This window comes from Mus pahari, chromosome 15, assembly GCF_900095145.1.
Source record: "Mus pahari chromosome 15, PAHARI_EIJ_v1.1, whole genome shotgun sequence".
NCBI lineage: Eukaryota > Metazoa > Chordata > Mammalia > Rodentia > Muridae > Mus > Mus pahari.
Genome location: NC_034604.1, coordinates 35,245,861 through 35,257,443, shown reverse-complemented (window position 1 = coordinate 35,257,443; position 11,583 = coordinate 35,245,861). Strand labels below are relative to the sequence as shown.

Sequence of the window (11,583 nt, the reverse complement as noted above, 5' to 3'; positions counted from 1 at the left end):
TGGTTTTTTGAGACAGGGTTTCTCTGTATAGCTCTGGCTGTCCTGGAACTCACTTTGTAGACCAGGCTGGCCTCGAACTCAGAAATCCGCCTGCCTTTGTACTGGGATTAAAGGCATGCGCCACCGTGCCTGGCTAATACACATCTTTTTAATATTCTGTGTCACAGAACACATCTCTTCCATACTGAAATTACACTGTCTCTAGGAAGATACGCATGCTTAAGTTGCTAGGTGATCCACTGGCTTTTCATGGAGGCTATTTATTTAAAACAATGGACTTTCTGTGATTGCTTAGAATTCAGTCATTTGCAGATAAATTTTAAAAAATTAGTTAGTGAACTTTTCATTTCAAGAAAACAAGTGATCAGCTTCAAGTTTTCGGACCAAAAAATGGGGATTTTGTAAAACTTGTTCATCAATAGCTTTCTAGCAAACAAGCATTTTTTTTTCCCCGATGAAATTAGGGACAATTTTAGCAAGTATTATTTTCTAATGTTTATAATATGGTACATATGAAACTAATATTTTAAAGTAGCAAGTAGTATTACAAATTATATATGAGAAATGCAACCCATTTATAAAGTGCAAGACAGATTAATATATTTTAATGTAACTAGGGCATAAAAAGTTGATTGATGCTATTTCAAGTTTGCTGTATTGCAAATTGAATTTAAAAAAAAAAAAACGACTTTTGTTTTGAGTTTAAATATAGCATTAAAAATATTCATGGCCAGGTATATTGGTGCATACTGGTAGCACTAGCACCTAAGATACAGGTGGATCTGTGAGTTCAAAGCTAGCCTGGTCTGCATAGTAAGCTCCAGATCAGCAAAGGGATCTTGTCTCACAATTTGTTTCTTTTACAGGACTGAAAAGGATATTATAATACTCAGTTTTCCAAACATATCTAATCTGCAACACTAGATTTTCTTCAAGTACTTTAACTAACACAGTAATAGTAAATCATGACACAGTGAATATAAAAGTAGATTAAAGAAATCTAGCTATATAATTTAATTTTTCTTAGTAATTTTATTGTAAATAGTTTTGTCATTATGTGTAATATGTTTTAAGTTACTTCAAATGAATTTTTAAATATTGAATTTCATTGATAAATATTGATAGTTAATAAGTCAAAATACTTTGGATTTCCAGTAGATTTTTAAGAATACAAAGGGGGCTATAAGAATAGAGTGTTTTAGAACTGCCAACTATACTATTCTTTCTGGTTTCTTTTGTATTTCTTCTCTCCGTCTCCTTGCTTTCCCCTCAAGAATAAACTATTCAGTCATCTTGTAGAAACCTCTTATGGAGATATTGTAGTGATGTCATGGGCTCTGGTAAATGCTAATAGATCAACACAACAGTATATTATCCTAAATCAGGAAAGAAGAATTGTTATCCTTGCTCAACAAGCTGATCCTGATGAAGGCTGTTCTTGTGTAAGTGGGTATGCACATAAGGAATCAGCATGTCTGTCTTCCAGAAAAGCTAGAAACCTGCAGATACAGAATATAATTTTGAAGCCATCTGTGTAAAGAAGGATTTTGAAACAACACTTATTAGTTATTAAAAGTTGATGATCACTGGAGTTTAATAGCCTAGTTTTGAATCCTGGCACCACAGTGGCAAATTACCTTAACCCAAATTTGAGTTTACATATCCTTATAATAAAGGCAATAGACCCATTTCATGGGGTTGTAGTTAGTAATAGACAATTCACATTAAACTCTTACAAAATAGTGTTTTGCACATAACACTGAAAGGGAGTGTTTAGGACATTTGCAGTAGTTAAGATATATTTCCATATTGCAATAACTCATTTTAGAATTAGTCAATTGATTTTTAAATTTTAATATTTTTATTCTTTGAAGGTTTTGTTACATACATACAATGTGTATTAATCATATCTATTCACTACCTCTCTGCAGCTCCTTGGGCCTTCTGGTCATTTCCCTCCCAACTTCATGTCCTCTTTTTTATGGTTATTAATAACATCCTGGGTCTAATTAGTACTGCCTTGTGTGCATGGATTTGTGACCAAGTACTGGGGCATGAACATCTCACCTGCAGGCAGTGTCCTGAAAAAAAAAAAAAAAGAAAGAAAAAAAATGACTCTTCCCTCAGCAGCTGTTAGCTCCAGTAGCTTTCCTATATGGGTGCGGCCTTGGCCCTTCCCCAAGCCAAGGTATAAATTTTGACTGGCTTGATCTTGTGCAGGCTTGTTCAGGTAAGCACAGATATTGTCAGCTCATGTGTGCAGCAGCCAGGCCACATCCAGAAGTCAGCATTGCGCAGCTCTCCTCCCACTCCCTGGCTCTTACATTCTTACTGTCCCCACTTGTGTGGAGGTCTCTGAGCCTCAGATGGTAGGAGACTGATGTAGATGGCCCATCCACAGCCAAGTGTTATTTGGCACTTTGAGTGGTTGTACGATTAAAATCTCAAAAACATGCTTCATTTTCTTTCTTTCTTTCTTTCTTTTCTTTTCTTTTCTTTTCTTTTTTTTTTTTTTNTTTGTTTNTTTGTTTTTTNTTTTTTTGAGACATGCTGTGTAGCCCTGGCTGTCCTGGAATTCACTCTGTAGACCAGGCTGGCCTCAAACTCAGAAATCCACCTGCCTCTGCCTCCCAAGTGCTGGGATTAAGGTGTGTGCCATTACCACCTGGCGCTTCATTTTCTAATTGGGTAATTAATTTAGAATTAGTTTGATTTTTAAAATCTCAGCATTAATGGCTCTTATTACATTTTTGCACTTTTCAAACAGAATCCAGAAGTAATCAAAAATAAGTAAGCTATCATTTTAAAGTATCTTTAAAATAATTATTTTAACTTTATACTACTTACTGTGTAACAAGATTAGTCCACTGAAACACTAGTTGTATGGTGAGACAGGCATTTATACACAGGTCTCCAGTGCAGTCCTGTTCCCTCTCAGACACTTAGATAGCACACAGTAAAATGCTCTTCCTGAAGACACAGGATTTGGTATAAATCCAGTGAGGCAGTAAGTGTACAGCCCCTTAGAAAACTTTAAAGCACAATTCAAGCACAAGATAGTCCAAGAACATTTTATATTTAGGAAGCTGTCACAAAAAACAAGCTTGATTGGCCCCTCTCTTACCCTCCTCCCCACCCCCCGCCCCAGTTTAAAATTGATGTTTCTTACCTAGGTCTTCTCATTTGCAAACTATTACACTATGATGTGTGAAAGAATGATTCCATGGGTAGCCTGTCAGCATGGCGTCAGCACCTTTCTTTGTGAAGATCCTATGAAGAGGTTTGGAAAGAACTAAGCACTCTGCGGCTGTCAGAGGAAAGAAGGAATCCAGGGATAACAACTTGTCAATTGGTTGAAATATGGAGAATAAAACGTAAAATGTCTTTGATTTACAGGCAGTATGCTGGCTGTGACTACTCACAGCAAGGCCGATTTGTCCCTCCAGACATGATGCAGCCACAGCAGACATACACTGGGCAGATTTACCAGCCAACTCAGGCCTATCCTCCAACAACACCTCAGCCATTCTATGGAGACAGTTTTGAGGAGGAGCCCCCTCTGTTAGAAGGTAGGATGGAGTGGTACAGGTTGAAGACCATGTCTGGAAAGCATAATGCCAGAAATAATAGTTTTCAATTTTCCAAATATCTTTATAGACTTCACTAGTTTAGCATCTTTAATTGGAAAATCTGAAATGCTACCCATCCCCTTTGTTTTTTTGGAGACAGGATCTTGCTTTGAAACCCAGGGTGACCTCCAACTTGAAGCATTCTTTCAGCCTTGGCCTTACAAATGCTAAAATTGTAGGTGTGAGCCATTATACTGAAAATGTTTTGAATATTGAATTGATTTTACAGCTTTTAATTTCAGAGCATTTCAAATTTTGTATTTTGAGACTAGAGGTATTCAGTATATGCTCTGGTCTCTAGCTAGTTAGGAAAAACAAATCCTAAAGAGATGCTGTCCTTTCTTAGGAAAGAACAGTAGGTAGCATTTGGTCAGTGACTATGTAGAAGAGAGTGCATATTGGACCAAGAGGGACCATTTCTTTGTGCACGTAATATTTAAATATGACAGTGTGAACATCTATATTTCAGATTATTAATTAAATTCTGCCTATGGAAGATGTGAAAGCAAATAGCATGATATTTATAGATCTGTTTGGAAATAAACTCTACTGATTGCATAAAAAACATGATGGTTCTCAAATAATATTCCAGAAATCTGAACACAAAGGCATGTAGGAATTACATGTCCTCCCATGGGGTACCTGAGTACCCCTAAAGCCCAGGTAGAGAATCAGTCTCTCTGTTAGCCATGTTCAGGTGTTCTTTCACTTGAGTGAGGTTGAGGTCGGTCTTTTTCGTCTCCATATCCCTTCACACAGAGGTTAGGCATAGGCAAAAGCCCAGCCTGTAAAAGGGTCATGAGGACCTTGAAAAGCATCACTGACTATTGCTGAACCCTGTTTGTTTGTTTGTTTGTTTGTATTTAGCTTTGTGTCCTGTTCAGACATTGATTCTGGAAATCACCATGAATCCCAAAATTTGTAACGAGTGTCCATTGCTGAAAACTATTTTGAAATGGAAGGAATTGATCTCTGATTCTGCGGAGTAACAGGGCTTTTAAATATAAATTTTTTCGGTGAATTTACAGAAACTGCTAAAGGCATATCACAAATTCTGACTTCCTTATTTTCTTACTGTTTTAGAGTTGGGTATCAATTTTGACCACATTTGGCAAAAAACGCTAACGGTGCTACACCCCCTGAGGGCAGCTGACGGCAGCATCATGAATGAGACCGACTTGGCAGGGCCAGTGGTGTTCTGCCTTGCCTTTGGGGCCACGCTGTTACTGGTAAGTTAGTGATTGTTGGGTAAAATGAGAGCAGAATTTTAAATTCTCCATCAAAAGGCATTTGTAGCCCCAGCTCTTTGACTGACTTTAGTGTTTCTTGAATTTATTTATGCTCATTCCTTATTTCTCCATCAGTAGTAAGTATTGGACAACATATGTAAAAACTAATTTCTTGAGCCAGCTGTAGAAGAAAACACCAAATCACAGCTGTAATCAGAGCCTAAGAGACAGAAGCAGGAGAGTGGATTCTAGACCAGTCTGGACTGTATATTGTATACATGTATGTATGTGTGTAACAGTAAAAGATTAGAAAAAATTAGCATCAGAACTTCTTAATTTTAGAAAATTGGCAATATTTTGTATTGTCTTATACTTTTAAAAATTGTGGTTTTATTTAATTTTGTCCTAGTTTTGTTTATGTTGCTGTGATAAATACCCAGAGGAGATGGGGATGAGGAACCCTGAAATGGTTATTTTAGCCCAACCCCAGTTATGGAGTACCCATCACTGCCCAGATGTCAAGATGTCAGGAGCTTTAAATAGTCTATTCCATCCATATTCACAAGCAGACAGAAACAAATGCAGTCACGCCTGCCGCTTAGCTCACCTTTCTACACAGTTCAGAACACAAATCCAGGGAATTGTTTCAACCTCCTTCAAGCTCAGTCTTGTGTTCAGGAACAGTCCACAGGCTAGCCTCATCTTGACAGTCCCCACAAACACTACACAGGCAAGCCTGATTTAGACAGTCCCCCATAAATAGGTCCACAGGCTAGCTTGATCTAGACAGTCCACTCTCACCCATGTCTGCAGACTAATCTGATCTAGATAGTGCTCCTCACACAGGTCTGTAGGCTAGTCTGATCTAGACCTTTCCTCACAAATATGTTCACAAGTACCCTGATCTAGAAGTAGCTCACTGAGACTCTTCCTGGGTGATTCTAGGTTGTGTCAGATTTAAAATTAACTCTGTCAAATGACTAGCCTTTGGACAGCATTTCATTGTATAGCTTTCCTGTACATTTTAACTTCTTTTTTGTTTTTTTGTTTTGTTTTTGTTTGTTGTTGTTGTTGTTGTTGTTGTTGTTTGAGACAGGATTTCTCTGTGTAGCCCTGGTTGTCCTGGAACTCACTCTGTAGACCAGGCTGGCCTCAAACTCAGAAATCCGCCTGCCTGTGCCTCCCAAGTGCTGGGATTAAAGGCATGCGCCACCACTGCCCAGCACATTTTAACTTCTAATGAATTAAAATATAAAAGAATGACAAGTTTTTGTCTCCGTCTCTCAGTTCTCCAAGAATATTAAAGTATATTGAAAGAAAATGTTTTTTTCAGTCTAAATTACAAAAGATAAGTAATGTACTTGATAGAAAATACTATCTGTAAGCAGAAGGCCTGAGCTTCCACACACACACACACACACCCACTTGGCCTTGACCTGGCACTTTAGTCCTTCAGTTTCCTCTGTGAGATAATAGCCCTGTGCTGCCCAATTGCCTAACAGAATTGTTTTGATGTGCCACCACCCAAACAAGAGGCTGGGCATGGAGTTGTAGACCTATAATCTCAGCATTTGTGAGGATGAGGCAGGAGGATTACTCTCACTTTAAGACTAGTCTGGGTTAGAATGAGACCTTTGTCTCAAAACAAAAGAAAAAGTAAACATGCTCTGAGAGTTGTAAAACTAAGAGCATTGTGCAAAGTAGACATCATTATTTATTGCTCAGTTAATTCACTTCTCAGTGAAGGAACTCAGCTTCTCCAAAGGGCCACAGCCTATCTCGGGTATTTACAGTAAACATTAGGTCCAGCAAATGCCTCAAGGATTTTACCACAGTCTGTAGAGGAATTTTCAAAACTTAGTCTTCTGTAACAAAGGTCTCGTCTTTTGCAATTCCTCTTTGGGATTTTTCTGCAGACTTGTTTTCATGAGAAGGTTTTGTTGTTCTTAAAGACAGGTCTCACTTGTGTAGCCTTGCCTGGTCTGGAACTCACTTAGGTAGATCAGGTTGACCTTGAACTCAGATCTGCCCGCCTCTGCTTTCAGAGTGTGGATTAAAGGTATTTTGCCACTGCATCTAGCTAAATCTTTTATAAGAACAGAACTAACAGTATGTGTGCTTTTGATTTTAATGAAAGAACTGTAGAATCCAGCATAGGATTTGGAAAAACAAGAGAAAAAAAGTTCCTTCTTCTCATTATATTCACCTGGCTTTCTTTCTCATCCTCTTCCCTGGTTTCTGACTTCCTGCTTTTTCTGGATTTTTTTTCCCTCCCATTTGTTCAGTTGTATACCAAGCTCAATGCTACCAAGAAATACAATAGATACCTGTTTTGGCAAGTGGTTCATCAAAGTTGAGAGTTTGAAGTCAGGGTCTGCCCAGGTTCAAGCAAGACAGCAGGCTCCCAGCACTGAGGAAGAAGTGAACACAGATGCCACTGCTGACCAAAAGCTGTCTGCAGTTGGTACCTACTTGCAAAGGGAAAATTTAGTCTTTTCCAATATTACTGATTTCCAATAATACAGTCACTGTGTATATTAGCCATGCTTCAGGATATGCCCTTGCCCAGGAGTAGACGGCTAACATGAAAGGAACTCAATGGTATTTTTAGATTTTGAAAACTTTGTCTTAATACAGCTTTGCTTGGAGTTTTGTGGTTTTGTGTTTTGTCTATTTGTGTATTGTTGTAAAGAGATTACAGAAAGGGAAGTGGAGTTTTGTGGATAGGGAAATGGGGAGGATGTTCAAGGATCGGGATAGAGAAAAAATGTGATCAGAATATATTTTAATTAAGGGAGAAAAAAAGTGTGATCAGAATTGTAATTAAGATGAAGAAGGTGTGAATCGAGTGCTATGTCTCCTCCCACTGCACCTCTGCAGATTTTGATGCCTATGAATTGAGTATTTAATGCATGTGCCATTTTGTATGAAATAAGGCCCAAATGATACTTTCTTGTCTTTAACCTCTTTTGTTCTTTTCCCATAGGCTGGCAAAATCCAGTTTGGCTACGTATACGGGATCAGTGCAATTGGATGTTTAGGAATGTTTTGTTTGTTAAATTTAATGAGTATGACAGGTGTGTCATTTGGTTGTGTGGCAAGTGTCCTGGGGTATTGTCTTCTTCCCATGATCCTGTTGTCCAGCTTTGCAGTGGTATTTTCTTTACAGTAAGTATCTTTTTTTTTTTTTCTTTCTGATACTGGGTTTCTCTGTATAGCCCTGGCTGTCCTGGAATTCACTCTGTAGACCAGGTTGGTCTTGAACTCAGAAATCTGCCTGCCTCTGCCTCCCAAGTGCTGGGATTAAAGGCATGTGCCACCACCGCTCAGCTGTAAATATCTATCTTAAACTCAGATTTAGTTGGCCAGCTTTGTGTAATAAAATGTATTTCACCTTCAGGTTGAGATAAAGCCCTGATCCAACAAACATCTGTTGTGCCTCATTGTCTTAGTTAGGGTTTCCGTTGCTGTGAAGAAACAGCATGGCCAAGACAACTCTATAAAGGACAACATTTAATTTGGGGCTGGCTTATTGGTTCAGAGGTTCAAACCATTATCATGGCAAGAAGCATGGCTGCATCCAGGCAGACATGGTGCTAAAGAAGGAACTGAGAGTTCTACGTCTTGATCCAATTGCAGCCAGGAGAGGACTGGTTTCCAGGCAGCTAGGAGAAAGGGCTCAAAGCCCACCCCAACATACTTCCTCCAACAAGACCACACCTGCTAATATTGCCACTCCCTGAGCCAGGCATAGTCAAACTACCACACTCGTGTAGATTCGAACCATGCGATGTTCATTTTGGGTGAAGAACAATGAAGATGAGCTTTGAAGTTTTCTATACAATCTCAGTTTTACCTTTGATAAGAGTTTTACTAGTTTTGTGTTTACTGAAACCATAGCAATAATGAAGTAAATATTTGTGATCATTAAAACATGGAAAATTTCAGTTCATCCATATTAAAATTATATTTGATAGTCTGGTTATCAATCTTGAAGCAGTTGGGCTTATTGAAAACATATGATTAGTAAATATATATGTAGGCATGGGGCTCGGGAATGCTGATATGTTTAAATGGAGAAAGGTCCTGAAAACTGTTGAGCATCCTAATGCTGCAAAGCACTGGCCCTTCAGCAAAGGTAGCCAGCCCAAGTACCAATAGTGCCGAAGCTGGGAAACAGCTTAAAGGAGCATAATAATTATACTGCTTGCATTAAATCATTAAGTATTCTTTAAGTCACTGGGCATTTGATAAAGTCTTGTTTTTATATATATGATGTGTGTGGATTAAGAATGTCTTGAGGCTTATCAATTGCTCAGTGGATATGCTGAGCTCTGCAATTTGTACTCTCTTCATGCATTAAAACTTTGTTGCCTTAGAATAGTGTATAGTTTTGGATTGGTTTGGTTTTTAATATCTAATCTTTCTTACTCTTTTTTTCCTGTTACAGAGGAATGGTAGGAATTCTTCTCACTGCCACAATTATTGGATGGTGTAGTTTTTCCGCTTCCAAAATTTTTATTTCTGCATTAGCTATGGATGGACAACAACTTTTAGTGGCATATCCCTGTGCTTTGTTGTATGGAGTCTTTGCCCTAATTTCTGTCTTTTGAACTGATTTTTGTCTGGGACATGAATATCAGTGGACCGAATTCATAAAAAGGACCTTGGACTCTTAAAATTGGACCAGCAAACAACTGCAGTGCAGCTCGTTCTGCTTCCCAGTAGCCTGGAAGTGGGAGAAATAGACATTTGTACAGGACAGTTGAACACCGTGGAGTCACCTGAGTCGGCTTGTTCTGAGTGTTTGTGCTTACACAGCCAAGAAGGACGACGATTTCTTTTCTGATCCTACAGCCTTTAACAACTCTTTTTCCTTACAAATTATAATAGAATGTTTTTGATAGATTTTTACTAAGTGGAAAACCAACCACAAAGCTGATAATCTTTCTCAAAAACAACCCAGTTATAGTAAAGAAGAAACAAGTTTTACTGCAGAAATATTTTTCAAAGGAATTAGGAAAGAAAATAGTTGCTGTGTCCTCAAGTTAAGTGCACTGAAGTAAAGCTGAACAAAACCGAATTCCAACCTAGAGCTTTTTGAGTTTGCACATCAAATATTTGACATTCCTGTAAATTGTCTCATGAAACTTATGCTGAGATTCAGAGATACAAGCAGTTCACAACCTACCTTACTATAGAGATGAAATATGAACAACTATTTAGACATTAGTGTCAACTAAATCTGGACTGGCCACGTGAATGCTTAGTTCTGTCTCCACATGTCCCACGAAAAAGAAATCACTAAGTTTTTTTGAGAAAACAATATTTAAAATTTCACAATTTCAGTATTGCATTATCAATGTATAGTGGATTTGATGCTTATTAAATTTTTCCCAATTAACTCTGCTGTGGAGTTTACTTTCTCTAAACTACTGTTCTCTGTCTTTTCATTAGGGTTTGATTTTTCACTTCTGATATAAACTCAGTTTTAAAAGTAGAAGTAACCTAGTGTACAGTCAGGCAGATACAAAGTTAGAAGGTGTTTACTTTGAATGACAGTATTAACTTCCTGACTTTAAATTCACTTGGTTTATATCATTATTACAGATTCTGGAGACAGAATCTGCAGGGACATGTTACATGTCTTGTGTGTGGACTCCTGGCTTTTAAACCGTCTCAGATTTTGGACAATTCTCAGTAGTAGTTAAGAACAAGAATGAGATAGAAAATAAGGTTTGACCTTTTTATAAGACGAGACCAGCAGCCAAAAGAAAAATGCTAAATTAATATATGTCTACTATTTATTAGAGTAAATTTTCACATAGAAAAGAAGCGTCACACATGATTTTCTTACTTTATTCTCAGTATTCTGGGTTTCATACTGATGCTAAGTTTCAGACTATACTTTGACACTTAATAAATTGCTTTTGAAACTTACCTCCAGTTTTTGCTAGTACCTTTGCCCTTCTCTGGTTTGTTTATTTGAGACTGAATGATTGATGCTGGGTCTCATGCAGGCAGCCCAGGCTGGCCCTGAACTCTTAACACTCACTTTCAGTTCACTTTATGTAGTTCTTATTGAGGCAAATTTGTGAATGCCATCTTTTAATACACTGCTATTTATAGTGAATAGGGAAGACAATACCTGAGAAGTTATCTCACACTTGGTTATATTTAACCCATTGAGTCCCAGTTCCCCCAGATACACCTAATTTTATTCCTATTTTTTGCTTCCCCTCATCAAAATCTTTTTTATTTAAATCATTGTATGGTTTTAGGTGGTGTTGGCTGTTTTATTTAAATACATGCTACTGGCATACAATTTATTATCGCTATGCTCAACAAAAGTTATGAGCGATACTCAGAAAACTATCACATGTTTCAGATAGTATGTTGTTAGGGAACAAAGACACCACTGGAAAAGGGTGGATGGCTTGATGTTATGTCAGTAGATGGGGAGTACCTTTAAAGTTTGTTTCTTTTTTCTTTTTGACTGGATCTTAAAATGGATTACAGGCCTGCACCACCACTCCTGATGAAAATTTCATAAATCTTAAATCGAATAATGTTTATAATGATGAGTTTGTATAGACTTAAAATAGTGCTATATAATTGGTGTTTTCTATGTTTTTTTTTTTTTTTTTTTTTTTTTTTTGGTTTTTCGAGACATGGTTTCTCTGTATAGCCCTGGCTGTCCTGGAACTCACTTTGTAGACCAGGCT

The 11,583-nt window shown here is 37.7% G+C and overlaps 1 protein-coding gene across 1 annotated transcript in view; it reads left to right on the top strand.

The window, feature by feature from the left end:
* The window catches only part of Yipf5 (Yip1 domain family member 5), a 14,813-nt gene extending 4,015 nt beyond the window's left edge, over positions 1-10,798 (top strand). The window contains exons 3-6 of the mRNA XM_021214429.1: positions 3,397-3,569; positions 4,713-4,858; positions 7,845-8,026; positions 9,309-10,798. Coding sequence (XP_021070088.1) covers positions 3,397-3,569; positions 4,713-4,858; positions 7,845-8,026; positions 9,309-9,471 — 664 coding nt within the window. The 3' untranslated portion in view covers positions 9,472-10,798. The remainder of the gene's footprint in view (positions 1-3,396; positions 3,570-4,712; positions 4,859-7,844; positions 8,027-9,308) is intronic.
* The last annotated feature ends 785 nt before the right edge of the window (positions 10,799-11,583 follow it).